The sequence below is a fragment of the Muntiacus reevesi genome, chromosome X (genome assembly GCF_963930625.1).
Source record: "Muntiacus reevesi chromosome X, mMunRee1.1, whole genome shotgun sequence".
In the NCBI taxonomy this organism is placed as follows: domain Eukaryota; kingdom Metazoa; phylum Chordata; class Mammalia; order Artiodactyla; family Cervidae; genus Muntiacus; species Muntiacus reevesi.
In genome coordinates, this window is record NC_089271.1 from 64,202,374 (window position 1) to 64,219,883 (window position 17,510).

A 17,510-nucleotide genomic window follows, 5' to 3' on the forward strand; every position below is an offset into this window, starting at 1 on the left:
CCAGCCCACCACGATCGAGCACTTGACTCATGCATCCCACCTGGGCTGGTGGTCTGTTTCACCACAGATTAATATACATGCAGTTCTTTGAAAACATCCCACCCTCACCTTCTCCCACAGAGTTCAAAAGTCTGTTCTGTATCCCTTTGTTTCTTTTTCTTCTCTGATTGCCATCTCAAAATGTACTTCCTACAATTTATTAAATAATATGTGTTTATTGTAATTAATTTACACACAAAATCTAAGTGCCTGCAAACATGCTATTATGGAACCACCACTACAATCAACATAAAAAATATTTTCATCAGCTACAAAATTGTTTCATGCTCTTTGGTAGTTTAACCCCTCATCTCAAGCCCAAGAACCTGGCAATTCCCAGTCTGTTTTCTTGTGTCTATAGTTTGGCCTCCTCAAGACTGTGAAGTAAATGGAATCGGGCAGTATGGAGATTTATCCATTTGGATTCCTCAGAGAAAAGAACATATAGGTGACTTCTGGATGTGCAATGTACATTTATGTCACCTGAGTATAGTTACATGGGTTGATTGGTTCATAATTATTTGTGATACTGAGGGCTTACACTCTCCACAACGTGTATATGTATAGTCTGCTAAATTCATATTTAATTCAATGTAATTAACCTTTTATGATTGGAAGGGCTATTTTATGAAAAAGCAATAGTAAATCCTTTTTAAAAAGTGAATCATCATTGTAAAAGTCAGGCTGGCAGATACCTCAAGAGGACTAGGGAGGAAGAAGTGATTGGCTTGGAACAAAAGAGGGGTTCAAAACTACAGGTCTGTTCTTCATCTGCATCTGAGCAGTACTTACCAGGCCTTCAATATTGCACAAGCACAAAAATCTGGCAGCCCCAGTGTGCCTGATCAGATCTGGCCAATGCAGGTGAGTTACCCCACATTAAGTCAGCTGAGTAGCAGCCTTTATTCCATCTGCAAGCATAACCCACTGTTACCACACAAAGGAAAATAAAAGCCAACTGCAGGGATTAGGACTTGGACATTTTGTGGCAAAATTACTGTGCTCACCACCCGAGGTTCCCTCTTCAGGACTCACCTACTCTACCTTTTTTGTTTGTGCCAATCTCCCTCAAGAGTCCAGAGAGAGAGGTAGACCTGGGGCTGGTGCTGGTGGGGTGGGGGTATGATGGGGAGGGAGCATCTTCCCAGGTGTTGGACAGGTAGTAGAATCAGGTAGGTTGGGGCCTAGGGCTCTCCAAAGCCTCTATCACTGTCGCCCAGGCTGAAGAAGGGGCATGAGGGGGAAAGGCAACAGGGGTGCCCTGAAAGAGGCCGGGTTTCTTCATTACTCCTACCCCCTGGGGCCCAGATGAACTTCTTTAACCTATGCCTCAGGCCCTGCCACGGATGTCCCACTGGAAGTGGAAGGCTTGGGGCTGAGCCAAGGCCTGTGATGTCTATGTTTCCAGCAACATTATAGTGAGGTAGTTGGTCTGAACTGTGTGTTCAGAGGAGGGAAGGGAGCCTGGTAGAAAGTGAACAAGGGGTTGTGTTCACAACATCACACCTCCACTTCGCTGAGCTGCTCTACTTCCTCACCCTGGTGACCAAAGTCCCAGGCCCCTCTCTGCCCAAGGGTGGTGCTGATGCTGGTGCTGGACTTCTCCCCGGGCACAACTTACCTACATGTCTCGGTGGGCAGAGACCTCTCAGCTGGATGGTCTCTGCCAAATTTACTCACTCGGACAACAGCGAGATGGGCTACCCCACCAGGCAATAACCACTGGATCAGCTGCAAATTAACTGATCAAGCCCACCTGCTCCAGGGAGGGGTTTGAGTGGAAGGAGTAAGTCCCACACATGTTCTTTTCCGACCCTGAGGTCTCTGCGGGTCCCAACCCTCCTGGTCTGTCCACCTGATCTCATGCCATGAGCCCTGGAAGGAAGTCACCATGAGAGCATAGGGGAAGGATGGACCCAAGTGCTCCCCATTGCTCAGGTACAGTCACCCCTAACTCCCCACAAGTAACCCAGGTTGGGGGGGTTCTCCTGTTTCTAAGATGGGCAGCCATATCCCATGTACCCTTCCCATTTTTACCCATCCACACCCTCAGCAGTTGGCAGACATCACAGAATTGCAAGTTAGGATCCAGTGCCTCCTCCAGTGACTCCAACATTTTGAGATGTCCTGTCCTGAGGTTTGGTGAACTGCATCCTCTCCTTCTATGTTTTGGTAATGTGACAACATCCCTTGAATAAAGCAGATCCGACCCTTGCTTTGGCTCACTCAATGCCTTACCGGATTTGGACCAGTCTCTTACTTCCATTACTGCCTGAATCACATCTTTCTGCCTCAAGGGGTATTATCCCTGATGATTTTTATTCACACAGAGAGATGCCCAGGCACAAGCTTTGAATGTGCTACCCACCATCAAACCCTCTTTTGTGAAATAAAACCATGGTGTTTCAGGAAGGGAGTCAGGCAGAACCTACCCTCACTTCACTCAAATACAAATGTGTCCCTCTGAGTCACAGGCTGACACAGCCCTGGGGTCTTCGCTAAGAGAAGGAAGTCCTCCTCAAACTTCAGGGTGGGGGGGAAATTGAACACAGATTTCAGACCCTGTCTTGGGTGCCCTAACAAGTAGTCTGGCAGACTGAGCTGGGACACTCCGGGAAATAGCATTTGCAGGAAAATCTATGTCATGGGGCTGATGGAACAGTATTTGACGGAGACCCTGTAAGAACACAGACTTACCAACCATACTTGTCATAGAGCCTGACAGGCCCCTTTCCACCCAAGGGCAGAGAGACATCCAGGCTGCAGGAGTGTAGGCTGGTCAGCTGGCTAGGGCAGGGAGGATAGGAAAGCTCCAAGGACTGGACCATCCATCTCTAGCTGTCAGGGTGCACTCTGCCCCAGATTGGCACCAGACGCCTCTCCTGACTTCCAGCTCAGCAACTAACCTGAGCTTTTCTCAGGGCCCACCCTGCTTCTGCACTAAGAACCTGCTGCTCTCTGTCCCTGGTTCCTCATACCAAGTTGCTCCTTAAGGTCGTCTATTTCTCTCTGTAGCACCAGACACTAGGCAAGCAGACACAGGAGGAAGAGAAATGGTTAGTATACACCCGCCTCCCCTCTCCTCCTCCTCTCCTCTCCCCCGGGCCCTCCATCCCAAAGCCAGGTGTCTAGACTGGCAAGGGAAAAACTTTCCTCCGGGGAAAGGAGGTGGGCTCCCTCCCTGGGGTTCGGGATGGGGGTGGGGCGGGCCCACACATGTCACTTGAACTTGGACCCAGATCCCACCATGGGGTTTGGGTGTGCATTTCCAGGAGCCAGAAGAAGTATTACCCGAGGACACTCCTGCCTTCCGGGTAGCTGCTGCTGTCTTTTCGGTCTTGGGGGATGGTCAGTTGGTTCCTGGTCACCTGAGAGGGAAAGGACACACAATCCAGCTTCCCAGGTTCCCAGTGAGGTGGAAAGGGCCAGGTCGGGTCTAACGTGAGGTGAGGGCATACCACCCTCTGCTAGCATCAAGCCTCCCTTGCTGTGCCCGGCAGGCAGTCCAAATCTTCTCTCTGGGACTGCCCCTCCTATTCCTTAGGGGCAGCCATTTCACCACGATGGTCGGCAATGACTCTGGTTCTGGGTTCGAGCCTCCCAGAGCGGCAGCCACAGCCAGAACCTGGGAGAGCTATGTGAGCAAACAGCACTTCACGGAAAAGGCTATTAGCCTGCAGGTCTACGCCCAGACTAGCTGTTGGGGCACTGCAACCGATCACCCCTGCCAACCAAATCCCACACAGAAGGTGAGGGGGCCAGGTCCAGCCCTGTTGACACCCTGTTTCCCATGGGAGAAGCGGCCTGAGAGCAAGGCTGAGCCCCCAGAAGAGAGAGAGAGAGTCAGAGACAGAGGTTTCTGCCCTCACGCCTGGCCTCCTCCCCACATATCAAAACCCAGGACACTCACCTGAGGGGCCAGGCCCTCTGGGCATGACTCCTCCCTTGTTACTGGCCACAGGCTCTGAGTTTCCTGAATCCCGTGCCCCTCTGATGTTGAGGTTGGCGCTGCTGTGTTCTCCATGATGCATCCATGGACAAGATGGCCCTGGCCTGTCAGTGGTCAGCTAAAAACAAAAATTTCTCACTAATCTTGAGTAAGGGTGTGTGTGTGTGCACACGAGCGTGTGTGTACCAGTGCATTTATATGTCTGTGTCAGTGTGTGTGAGAGCTCGAGTGATTCAAGACGGAGCTGAGGCAGGGAATTGGAAAGAGAATTGAAAGGCTGATCACTTTAGCAAATTCTCTCTCAGTCAGCCCCAGGCCAGTAGGCAGAGCTGAGCTGGGGTCAACAGTTTGGCACTGAGAAACCTGGGCACCCTGCAAGGAAGGTTTGGGGAAGAGCTAGGAAGTAGGAAGCAGGAAAGTGATGCGTCTAAACACCGAAGCTCTGTGAAGCTTTTAAGGGGTCCCCTCAAATCAATTCAGCTATCAGCTCTCCCTTCCACTCCAGCCCCAGCCTCGTGGAGGAGGCTGGAAACAGGCCAAGGGTGGAGAACCGAGCCCAGCACACCCAAAGTGCTACCTTAACGTTTGTCCCTAGTAAAAGGATCCCAATCTGTCATCCTAATGACCCAGTGACCGAGGGCCACCCAATGACGACCCCTGAGGAATGGAGAGAGGGACAAGGGGTGAAGACCTGTGCCATGGGGAGGGTGGGAGGGGGAAGAGTGGGGAGAGAGGAGGGGTCTGGCCTACTCACTTGGCCCTTTGGGAATGGGTCTCTATTTGGGTCGTTGTCTTCTCCCGACACCGCCATTGCTGCCACCAACTCCTGGGCTCGCTTAGCCACGGATTTCTTCCCAGCACCGGTGTGCTTGAACTCTTTGACTCCCGAAGGGACCAAGGCATCCTTCTTGGACCTCCCGAGCAGCGGGATGCCGGAGATTGGGGGGAAGGTGGCCGGTTCCAGGGGAGTGGCCGAGACTCCCTGCCCCCAGGAACGGAAGGTTCTCTCCACGGCAGGTTTGGAGATGCCCCCAAGGGATTTCTTCTCCTGGACCCCCTTCCTCCTAGGAGTGGGCCACGGCCCACTGCCTGTAGCGGCAGCTGCAGTAGCTGATACTACTGCCACTCCCGGGTAGCTGGACAGGCTGTTCCCCTTCCCCCAGAGCACGCTCTGCACTTTCTTAGGGGTAGAGATGTCCTCCTGCTCTGCACCGCCCTGCCTGCCCTGCTTTTCCACAACTGAAATTAATCCTTGCGGAGCCGAGGACAGGCAAGTGCCTGGCACGTTAAGGAGATTCTCCCTGCCTTGGACATTCGAGCGTCTGGGTGTGTTCCCAGGATCCTCGGGGCTCTTGAGCTTGGCCCAGCCTCCGTCTTTGGGAGAAATGCTCACCCTCATCAACTCTATCTCACTAAACTCCTCAGAGGACTCGGGGTCAGACAGCAGCCCGGCTGCATTTTCTGAGGGAGGCCACTGGTGATCCACAGCCACGTTCAACCTACTCTTTGTGCCTCTTTTAGGGTTCCCCCAGGCCCGGCCCGCCTTGGGCCCGCCGACCCCGTTAGGGCCAGCCTCAGCCTGTGCCGCTTCCCCACACTTATGGGCGGCACCGCCTCGATGGCAAGGATGTTCCTCGAGGTCCCACAAGTCAGACACCTCGCCGACCACGTAGCTCTCCTGGGACAGGTATCTGCTGATGCCCAGCACGTTCAGGTAGGCCATCTGCTGCAGGATGGCCGCCACTGACCCGTCAGCCAGCTGCAGGGCATCGCCCTGGTCGTCGGCCGGGAAGCCAGACCGGCCTTCGCGGGCCCACAGCACCGGCCCTCCTGCTTCCAGCAGTTCCCGCTCTGACTCAAAGCCCTCAGGGTCTGGGAAGCCACCCCTGCCCTCACCCTCGCTGCTTCCAGTTGCCCCCGGCTCAGGGCCAGGGCTGTGGCCGGGGCCGGGGCCGGGTCCCCGAGGGTCTGTGAAGCTGGCCTCAAGGCCGCTGGTCCGCTCCCCGCAGTCTGAGCCGAAACCCGCTCCCGAAACAGACACCTCATCATCTGGGGAGCTCATGTCGTGAGATGGATTGCTGCCAGACCTGGGGCGGTGATGATTTATCTGGGTCGCGGTGGCGGCGGTTCGGGCAGGTACAGCGGGCGGTGTCTGGAGTACGCAGTCAAGCACCAGCCGCACCACACGCAGGAGATGGCTGCAAATAACGCGAGGCTTTCAGCGCGCCAGCCCTGCCGCCTCCTCATTGGTCCGCTTCCTGCCAACCAGCACGCGCCTTGTTTGGCCGTCCCTGCGAGGTGTAACCAATGGGGTCGAGGGCCTCCGCTGGTTTGCTGCCCAGCCCAAGGGCCATCCCGGCAGTTTGGAGTTGGTGGGTGAAGGTGATCCTGCGAGTATACCTCTGTCAAGCCTCTCTTCCCACCTCCTCCTGTCCCACCTCCCCTTTACGCTTAGAGTCACATCCCTGAGCCCTGACTGTGTACAAAATGGGTGGAGCGGGAGGCATGACGGTACTGAGGGCGCTGGTCTCTGGGAGGTGAGGATGAAACGACAGGATGGAGGCGCTGGACGCCTAGCACGTGCTGAAAGCCCTTGCCAGCCTCCCTTCCACCACAAGTCTTATGACCCAATGGGAGAATGGGCAGAGGAATCCCGCACTCAGTGATGAGTGGTCGGCGTGCTTCTCCCTAAGTGGCCAGAGGACAAAGGGATCGTAGTTTTGTTCTGTAACATCTCTGCCTCAACTGCTCCATCAAACGTTCTTGGCAGTCAGATTTGAGGGACAGACAGGGGTTGACCTTGCTCCCTCAGCTCTTTTTCCAATCTGAGGCAATTGAAAGAAGAGAGAATCTCAGTGTCCATTTACACTTGCAAAGGGGCTCACCACTGCTGATTCTTGAGATGTAAACTAAAAGAACTAATCAGGTTTCACACACTAGGAAGACAACCTTCCAAGAGCTTAACCATTCTGAGAGTGGGAGAAGTTAGGAGCAAACCTCTGTGGGGTAGGTGCAAGAAATCTATTTGGGAGGTAATTTGGCAGAATCTCTTAAAATCAACTTATACAGCAGGACCCAGTGCCTGGCACTCTTCTAAGTGCCATACATAAGTGGTAATGCTTCCTTGTGACACTCCTAGGACTATAGTACCAGGGATTACCAGCCTCTTACGGGGGAGGAAACAGGTACTGAGAGGTTCAGTCACTGAACCAAGGTCATTTGGCCTGTGTGGATCAGTGGTAGCATTAAAACCAAGCAATCTCACTCCAGAGCCCTTGCTTTGATCCAAAGATCTTAAAACTTAAAAAAAAAAGGCCCCTTTTATTCTCTTCCAGCAAGTCTGCTACCTGGCACACCCTCTATAAGTGAGGGTGTATTTCTAAAATCTCTATTTTACGCCATTGGTCTATTTGTTAAATGGCAGTGCCACACAGTTTTGATTACTGTAGCTTTGTAATATTTTGAAATCAGAAAGTGTGAGTTCTCTACTTTTTTCTTTTTCCAAATTGCTTTGCCTATTAAAGATCTCTTTAGATTCTATTTAGATTTTAGGATGAAGTTTTCTTTTTCTGTAAAATATGCCACTGGGATTTTGATAGGGTTTGCAGTGTGTAGATCAGTCTGAGTAGTGTGTTAGAAGAACAGGTCCAATGGAGTGTGTGTGTGTTTGTGTGTGGAAAAGAATTGACTCATTCAATTATACAGGCTGGTAAGTCCCAAGATCTAGAGGGTGACTTGGCTAGCTGGAGACCCAGAAGAGCCAGTGGTTTAGCTCTAGTCCAGGTTAGAAGGCCTAAGAACCAAACCAATAGAGCTGATATTTCATTTTGAGTCTAAAGTCAGTAAAAGTAGCTGATGTCCCAGTCCTAAGGCTTTCACACAGGAGGAATTCTCTTACATGAGGAAAGTTTGCCTTTTTTGCTTTATTGAGACTATCAACTGATTAGGTAAAGCCCACCCACATTATCAGCAGGGAGGGGGATTTGTTTTATCCAGTTTACCGATTTAGATGTTAATCTCATGGAAAAGCACCCTACAGAAGCACCCAGAATAATGTTTGACTAAATATCTAGGCACTCTGGACCAGTCAAGATGACACATAAAATTAACCATCTCAGATAGTGTGTACCTCATAACAATATTTAGTATTCCAGTCTGTGTAGACAGATGTCTTTCCATTTATTTGTGTTTCCATTTATTTGTATTTCTTTCAGCAATGATTTGTAGTTTGTAGTGTACAAGTCTTTTGACTCCTCGCTTGAGTTCATTCCTCAGTATTTCATTCTTTTTAATGTTAATGTCAGTGGAATTGTTCTCTTAATTTCCTTTTCAAATTGTTCTTTGTTAGTGTTTAGTGATAAAACTGAATTTTGTTTCTTGACTTTGTGTCCTGGAACTTTGCGCGTGTGTGTAATCTTTTGGGTGTTCCATGTACAAAATCATGCTATATGCAAATGGAGATAATTTTACTTCTTTCTGATTTGGATGCCTTTAATTTCTTCTTCTTTCTTAAGTGCTCTGGCTATGACTTCCAGTATGTTGAATAGTAGTGGTGAGAGTAGGCTTCCTTGTCTTGTTCCTTACCTTAGAAGAAGAACTTTCAGTTTTGCACCACTGAGTATGATGTTCATTGTGGACTTTACTTATATGGCTTTTATTATGTTGAGGTAATTTCTTTCTACTCCTAGTTCTTTGAGTGTTTTTATCATGAAAGAGGGCTGAATTTTTATGCCTCTATAGAGATGATGATGTGATTTTTGTCCTTCATTCATGTTAATGTGTTTTATTGCATTGATTAATTTTTGTATGTTAAACTATCCTTGCATCCAAGGGATAAATCCCATTTGACTGTGGCACATAGTCCTTCTAACGTGCTGTTGAGTTCGTTTTGCTAGTATTTTGTTGAAGATTTTTGCGTCTGCATTCATCTGGGAAACTGGCCTGTAATATTCTTTTCTTTTGGTGCCTTTGATATCAGGGAAAAATGAGTTTGATAGTGTTACCTTTCCTTCAACTTTTTTGGAACCATTTGAGAAAGATTGGTATTAATTCCTTAAATGTTTGATGGAATTCTCCATTGAAACTATCTGTTCCTGTTTTTTTGTGGGGGAGTTAGTGATTACTGTTTCAATCTCATTATTGGTCTATCAGGTTTTCTATTTCTCCTTGATTCAGTTCTGGTAGATTGTGTGTTTCTAGGAATTGATTCACTTCTTCTAGGTTGTCCAGTTACTTCCCAAACAATGGTTCATAATGTTCTCTTATAATCCTGTTTGTTTCTGGGACATTGGTTTAATATCCCATCTTTTATTTCTGATTTTAGTTATTTTCATCTTTTTCTCTTAATCTATCTAAGTATTTGTCAGTTTTCTTGATCTTTTAAAAAACCAAATACAGTTATGTTGATTTTTTTCTGTTGTCTTTTCTGTTCTTTATTTTTTATCTCTGCTTTAATCTTTATTATTTCCTTCCTCTGCTGGCTTTGTTTTTCATTTGTTCTTTTTCTAGCTCTTTGAGTTGTAAAATTATATAGTTGATTTGTGATCTTTCTTCCTTTTTAATGTACACATTTATAGTTATAAACTCCCAGCATTGCTTTCGTTGTACCCCGTAAATTTTGTCATGTTGTGTTTTCATTTCTTCTGTCTCAAGATGTTTTCTAATTTCCCCTGTGCCTTCTTTTCTGACCCATTGATTGCTCAAGTATATGTTGTTAAACTTTGGTACATTTGTGGATTTTCCCATCTTCCTTGTGCTGTTGCTTTCTGGTTTCATTTACTGTGATCAGAAAAGATACTGTGTGTAGCTTCAGTTTTCTTGAAGTTGCTAAGGCTTGTTCTGTGGTTTAACATGTAGTTTATGCTGGAGAATGTTCCATTTATATAGGGGGATGTGTATTTCACTGTTGTTGGATGGATTGTTCTGCATATGTTGTTAAGTTCAATTGGTCTGTAGCCTAGTAGGTTCTCTATTTGCTTGTCGATCTACTGTTTGGTTGTTTTTATCCATTATTGAAAGTGGGATATCAAAGTGTCTTACTGTTATTGTGTGGCAATCTATTTCTCCCTTCAAATATGTCAACATTTGCTTTCTAAAGTTAAGAGCTCTGAGGTTTGGTGCCTAAATTTGTGTAATTGTTATATTATGTTGATGAATTGACCTTTTTAGCATTATATAATGTCCTTTGTCACTTATTACCATTTTTTATTTAAAATCCATCTTACCTGATATTAGTATAGCCATTCCTGCTCTCATTTTGCATGGAAAATCTATTTCCATTCTTTAATTTTCAGCCTCTATGTGTTCTTAGACCTAAAGCGAATCTCCTGTAGACAGTGTATATGGATTCTGTTTTTTCCCTAATCATTCAGCAAATCTATGTATCTTGGGAAGTTTAATCCATTGACATTTAAGGTAATTATTGATAGGATGGACTTTACTACCAGTTTGTTAATTATTTTCCATATGTCTTGTAGCTTTCTTGTCCCTCTTTCATCTCTTATTGCTTTCCCTCCAATTTCGTTGATTTTCTTTTTTGTAGTGATATGTATAAATCCCCTTTCTTATTTCCTTTTTTATATATTCTACAGATATTTTCCATGTGGTTACCTTTGGAGTTATATAAAACCTCTTTAAGTTATGCACTATTTTAAATGGCTGAAACCAGCTGCAGTTACATATAAAAACTGAATTCTTTCCCAGCTTGCTCCCTTTTCATGGTATTAATAACATACATCTTTATATATTGTATAACCTTTAATATAGGTTTATAATTATTTTTATGTCTTTCTTATTTAATTCTATTCACCAAAACTCTCATAGTGTTTGGTCCATATATTTGTCTTTACCAGAGAACCTTATATTTTGACATGGCTTCAGAGTGCTGTTTACCTTCCCTTTGTATCAATTGGAGGACTTCCTTTAGCCTATCTTGTGGAGCAGGTCTAGTGGTAAAGAACTCCATCAGCTTTTGCTCATCTGGGAACGTTTCCAGTCTTGTGGAAGTGGGGCCCAGTATCTGAGACGGCTGTGCAAGTGCAGTATTGGACAGTTGTGTGGGTGAGGTTATCTTCCTTTCATCTCTCTCTGCCTCTGCCTCTCTTCCTGTATTCTCTTGCATGATAAGACTTTCTATGTAGAAAGAGTAAAATGCACATACGAACTTAAAAATAACCTAACTGCCCTAAACTACAGTTTTGTTTGGCACAGAACTCACTTTCTGAAGAACCACATACAACTGTCTGACCAAGTGTTTCATCACCACATACCTAAGAGTAACAACTTTTCAACCTACCAAACAGCAAAGTGGGGACTGAAGAGGTATAGTTGAACTGTCTGCTGGCCTTGACATGGGGCTGTCCCTCTACTCTCAGATTCCTCATTTGTACACCCCTGAGGAGTAGACCTGTTAGATTTCTACATGAGATTATCTAGCTCTAATATTCTGTACATCTGTGATTCTGGGGCAGGAACCATGCGGGAAAAATCAGTTGAGTCATCTGGGTCCTCGAATCATGGGCAAAACAAAATTTTTTTTTTTAAAAAGTCTTCTGATGGCGTCAAAGAATTAGCAGTAAAGCACATGTAGTTTAAAGAGATGAAAAATCCCTGATAAGCACGAGAAGACCCTTTACATACTCAGTCATTTAAGGTAAAGTCCCAAGAGAAATGTTCCCTCAATTTCTGTTTCAAGTCCATCCTTAAAAAGGAAGGCGAATTATAATAGCTGGAATTCCAAACAACCAGGTTAGAAGATGGAACAGTATTTATAATGGGAAAAGTTATGTTATCTTTAGGCAGAGGGGTGGCCCCAGAAAATGACTCTTGTTTCATTTCATCAATCAATGAGATTTTAAAAGAACATGACATTCTTCCTGTTGACCCTATCAATGCCACAAACCAGTGTGGAGCCTTCACTTGGGCCACAAGACTAGAGACAAAAGCAGGGGCACTCACTGCGGGGTGGCGGCTAACACTTAAGGAAAATGCAGCTTTGCCCCCTACAAAGAACTAAGGAAGGGCTTGAAGGGTTGTGCACACCCACCTACTGCTTCTGTGCCAGTGGAAGGTGGGAGCTCACCCAGTCTAGCACATCAAAGGTCTCAGTTTCTGTCTGAGGAGAAAGAGGAAGAAAAGAGCTGCTGCTGCGGGGAGCAGGGGTGAAGGCTGGTGTTAAGATAGAAGTGCCAAACGGGCAAGGGAGATGCCGCCCATCCAACCACCAGCACCAGCACCATCACCACCATATTGGTACAAATAAGCTCTTCAGTCTCAGGGCTTCATAGACTAATCACAAAGAACAGGAGGGACTCCAAAGGCATGGCATCTGGCCCTTCCCAACAAACAGCCTTAAACCATACTGCCCTCAGCTCGTCAAATCGGTGTATTACAATGCAGACACAGCGCTCTGGGTTTTTTGCCTTCATTTCTTTTTCTCAGGTTCTTGGTGCTCCCCCTCTGAGAGGAAGTGGATAGGGAGGGGAGAAGTCTCTGAGAAATTGTATCCAAGTACATCACTTCTGTGAGTTTCAGCACAAGTTCACAATTAAATTCTGAATGATAATGTACTACCCAAATATGAACTATTTATTAAAAGTGAGATTGATATTATCATTATGTAAGCATCACTTTATTATTAAAAAAGGTATGAGTTCTCAAAATTATAACTATTAATGTAGATGAAATAAGATTACTAAGCTCAGTTAGAGATGTTATAAACAAAGAAAGTAACCTTGATTCTACTTCTGCTTAGAACATAGTTAAAATATGCTTACACTGGGATGTTATTACCTTAAGCATTATATTTTTCTCCAATTATACTGAAACGTAAGATAGACAGAGAAAAAGTCACAATATATGCGTTGAGTTTAATAATTGATCATGAAGTGTATATCCCCAAGTCACAGAAGGATAGTGTCGGCTACCCCCAACACTCCTAGAGTTGCCCTGTCTTATGTTAGCCCCGTTCCTTCTTCAAGGAGAATAGGCACACTCTTACATATGTGTCATCCTTTCTTCCCTTTTCGTCAAAGATTTTATAGTATATACATACAAATATATATATATATATATATACCCACACACACACATATATATAATGTTGTGAGTTAGTGCTAACAGCTACTTACAGTTATATGAATGGAAGTGTTAAATATATCTATGTTCCTTCTTGGGTTTTCAATCAATGTTAAATTTGTGAGATTCATGCCTATTCTGTGTAGTAGTACTTTGTATATTTTTCCTGATGAAATTGTATTTATTCACATGAAGAGGATCTCCCAGAGCTTATGGATTTGAAGCCGGCAGGACTTAATTTTGGGAGAGCCAGAGAGCCATGGGTAGTAGACTTCACTCTTAAAGGGGGCATACAAAATCTCACATGCTCCAGGACCTAGGGCTGAAGCAATAATTTGAAGGGAGCCTGGGTCAGAGGCAGCTGATGATCTTGGAGAGCCTCCCAGAGAGGCAAGAGGCAGCTGGACTCACCCTGGGGGCATCGACCCTGGAAGCAGCCATTCTGTGGAGCTCCTTCCACCACGTGGACACTGGCACTAGCCACTGCCGTTTGGAATCCTCCCTCTACTTACTAGCACCAGTGCCCAGACCTACCCATCAGCCTGTAGGCAATAATACTGGGGCAGGACAAGCTACTAGCCAGGCAGAGGTGCAGCCCCACCCACAAGCAAGCCTGCTGTCTTAAGAGTCCCTGGAGTTGGACCTGTCAATCAGAGGCCCTGACATACCACACTGGCCCTATACACCAGGAAGAAGGCATTAAGCCAGGACTCCAGGGTCCTGCAGTCAGAGACCCTGGGACCTAGTTCCTGCCCAGAGCAGGTCATCACTAGCCCCAGGACCAGTTATACCCATCAGTGGTTAGGCCCCAGCCCTAGGATGCCCTGGAGCCAGCCCCAGCCTCCAATGGCCCAAAACACCAACTCCTGGACCCCTCCAGAGCCCTGAAGCCAGAGAACCCAAGAACCAGCTCCACACACCAGCAGGCAGACAACAGCAAGCGGAGTAACTCCAGCCCTGCAGCCTGCACTACAGGAAATAGGTCACCCACCAGCAGGCCCACCCCAGCCCCGAGAGCCACTGAGTCCCAGCACAGTGTACCAGCAAGTCGACACCAGGTCTGGGACACTTTGGAGCTCTCAGCCAGCAGCTCTGGAATCTGTCCCCACACTGCAGTGTGTGGAAGCCCCCTTTGGGACATCTAGGATCCCACAGGCAGCCATGTGGGGAACTGGCCCCACCCAACAGTGAACTGAGACCAGCTCTGGGGCCCCCAGGGCCCTGCAGCTAGAGAGCCAGGAACAGAAACAGAGCTCCACCAACCAGTGAGCTGGCACTAGCCCCAGGACACCCTGGGCCCCAAACCCAGTCAACGGCAGGACAAACCAGCCTCAAGACACCCTGGCATGTCAGCCAGCTGCCCCCAGAAACAGCCACACTCACCAGCAAGACAAGGCGAACTTTGGGACACCTAGGACCCCCTAGCCAGCAATGTAGGAGCGAGCGCTAGCTACGTCAGCAGGAGGCTATGCTTATTCATTTGATGTTGATTCATAGTGGGGAGACTAGAATGTTTTAGGCTTGCAGGATTATATGGAATAGAATTTATTGTTGTTTAGTAGCTCAGTCGTGTCCCACTCTTTGCCACCCATGGACTGCAGCACGCCAGGCTTCCCTGTCCTTCACCGTCTCACAGAGGGTGCTCAGACTCATGTTCATTGAGTCAGTGATGCCATCCAAACACCTGATCCTCTGTCATCCCCTTCTCCTCCTGCCTCCAATCTTTCCCAGCATCAGGGTCTTTTCCAATGAGTCAGCTCTTCACATCAGGTGGCCAGAGTATTGGAGCTTCAGCTTCAGCATGAGTCCTTCCAGTGAATGTGCAGGGTTGATTTCTTTGGCTTGACAGGTTTGATCTCCTTGCTGTCTAAGGGACTCTCAAGAGTCTTCTCCAGCACCACACTTCAAAGGCATCAATTCTTCAGCACTCAGCCTTTTTTCTTGTCCAGCTCTCACGTCCCTACATGACTGCTGGAGAAACCATAGCTTTGATTACAAGGACTTTTGTAGGCAAAGTAATGTCTCTGCTTTTTAAAATGCTCTGCTGTCTAGGTTTGTCTTTGCTTTTCTTCCAAGGAGCAAGTGTCTTTTCGTGGCTGCAGTCACCATTCACAGTGAGTTTGGAGCCCAAGAAAATAAAGTCTGTCACTGTTTCCGTTCTTTCCTCATCTATTTGCCATGAAGTGATGGGACCAGATGCCATGATCTTCATTTCTCGAATGTTGATTTTTAAACCAGTTATTTCACTCTTCTCTTTCACCTTCATCAAGAGGCTCTTTAGTTCCTCTTCACTGTGTGCCATAAGGGTGGTGTTGTCTGGGTACCTGAGGTTACTGCTGTTTCTCCCCACACTCATTATTAGAAAATGTAAATCAAAACTATGACGAGGTATCACCTCACACCGGTCAGAATGGCCATCATCAGGATAACTACAAACAATGCACGCTAGAAAAGTTGTGGAGAAAATCGAACCCTCTTGCACTGTTGGTGGGAATGTAAATGATACAGCCACTGGAGAACAGTATGGAGAGTCCTTGAAAAAACTAGGAATAAACAACCCTAAGGGCCGACAATCCCACTAGTGGGCAGGTACCCTGATGATTCCATAATGGAAAAGGACACATGTATGCCAGTGTTCAGTGCAGCACTATTCATAACAGCGAGGAAATGCAAGCAACTCAGATGACCATTGACAGATGAATGGATAAAAAGTTGTGGTACATATATACAGTGGAACAACACTCAGTCATAAAAAGAAACACATTTGGGTCCGTTCTGTTGAGGTGGATGAACCTAGAGCCTATTATGCAGTGTGAAGTAACTCAGAAAGACAGAAACAATTATCGTATATTAACACATATATATGGAACCTAGAAAGGTGGTACTGATGAACCTATTGGCAGGGCTGCAGTGGAGACACAGACATAGAGAACAGACTTGTGAATGCAGTGGGGGAAGGAGTGGGTGGTACAAATGGAGAGAGTAGCATCGAAACACATACATTACCATATGAAAAACCAGTAGCCATTGGGAATTTGCTGTATGATGCAGGGAACTCAAACCTCGTGCTCTGTGTCCACCTAGATGGATGGGGTGGGGTGGAGTGGGAGCTGGGAAGGAGGTTCAACGGGGAGGGGATATATGTATACCTATGGCTGAATCATGTTGGTGTATGTCAGAAGCCAACATAATATTTTAAAGCAATTATCTTAAATTAAAAAAAGTTTAAAAAGAACCAAGAACAGAGAATCTAAAGGAGAACCGAACAGAGATGAAGAGTACAGTAAGTGAAATAGAAAATATACTTCAATTGTAGTTGAGAAGACACAGAGGAACGGATCATGAAGCTGGAAGACAGAATAGTGGAAATCACTGAAGCTGAACAGAAAAAAAGGAAGAATAACAGAGATGAGGACAGTTTCAGAGACCTCTGGGACCAGGTCAAGCATAGAAACATTTGAATTCTAGGGGTCCCAGCAGGAGGAGAAAGAGAGAAAGGGGCAGCGAGCATATGTGGAGACACACTAGCCGAACACTTTGCTAACCTGGCAAAAGACGTGGGTATCCAGGTACTGGAACACAGAGAGCCCTACACAGAAAGAAAACCACACCAAAACACATTGTAATCAGAATGGCAAAAAGTAAAGCTACAGAGGGGTATTAAAATCAGCAAGGGAAAAGCAACACGTAACAAACAAGGGATTTTTCAACAGAAACACTGCAGGCCAGAAGGGAGTGGCATGATATATGTGAAACGGTAAAGAGAAAAGCCTACAACCAAGAAGACACTACTGGGAAGACTGTCACTCAGATTTGAAGGAGAGGCCAGAGTTTGACAGACAGGAGAAAGCTACAAGAGTCCAGCATCACCAAACCAGCTTTACAGGAAATGTCAAGAGGACTTCTCCCAGCAAAAAAGAAAAGACGCAACTAGAAACATGAAAATGATGAGAGGAGAAAGCTCACTGGTAAAGGCAAATATGCAGGAAAGGTAGCACATCACTCACTTACAAAGCTAATGGGAAGGTTAAAAGACAAAAGTACTAAAATCATCTGTATCCGCAGTGACTAATTAAGGGAGCATTGCTATTGTTTAGTTGCTAAGTCATGTCCGAGTCTTTGAAAACCCCATGGACGTAGCCCGCCAGGCTCCTCTGTGCATGGGATTCTCCAGGCAAGTATATTGGATTTGGTTGCCATTTCTTTCTCCAGGGGACTTCCCCGACCCAGGGGTTGAACCCATGTCTCCTGCATTGGCAGGTGAATTCTTGGCCACTGAGCCACCAGGGAAGCCCCTTAGTTAAGGGATACACAGAAGAAAAAGATGAACATTATGATGTCAGAAACAGTAAACACGAGGAGAGGAGTGAAAATGGGGGGTGGTTAATATGCCTTTAACCTTAAGAGGTCAGCAGATTAAAGCAATCAGATAGAAAAAGAGACAGGC

At 46.5% G+C, this 17,510-nt stretch overlaps 1 protein-coding gene across 1 annotated transcript; it reads right to left on the reverse strand.

Annotated features, from left to right (window-relative positions):
- Positions 1-1,223: 1,223 nt before the first annotated feature.
- LOC136154508 (uncharacterized protein CXorf49 homolog) lies at positions 1,224-6,050 on the reverse strand. Its single transcript, XM_065916769.1, has 3 exons — positions 4,743-6,050; positions 3,331-3,407; positions 1,224-1,260 (listed from the first exon to the last, which is right to left on the reverse strand). Exons 1-3 carry the CDS (start codon positions 6,048-6,050, stop codon positions 1,224-1,226), a joined length of 1,422 nt encoding a protein of 473 aa, XP_065772841.1.
- Positions 6,051-17,510: the final 11,460 nt, after the last annotated feature.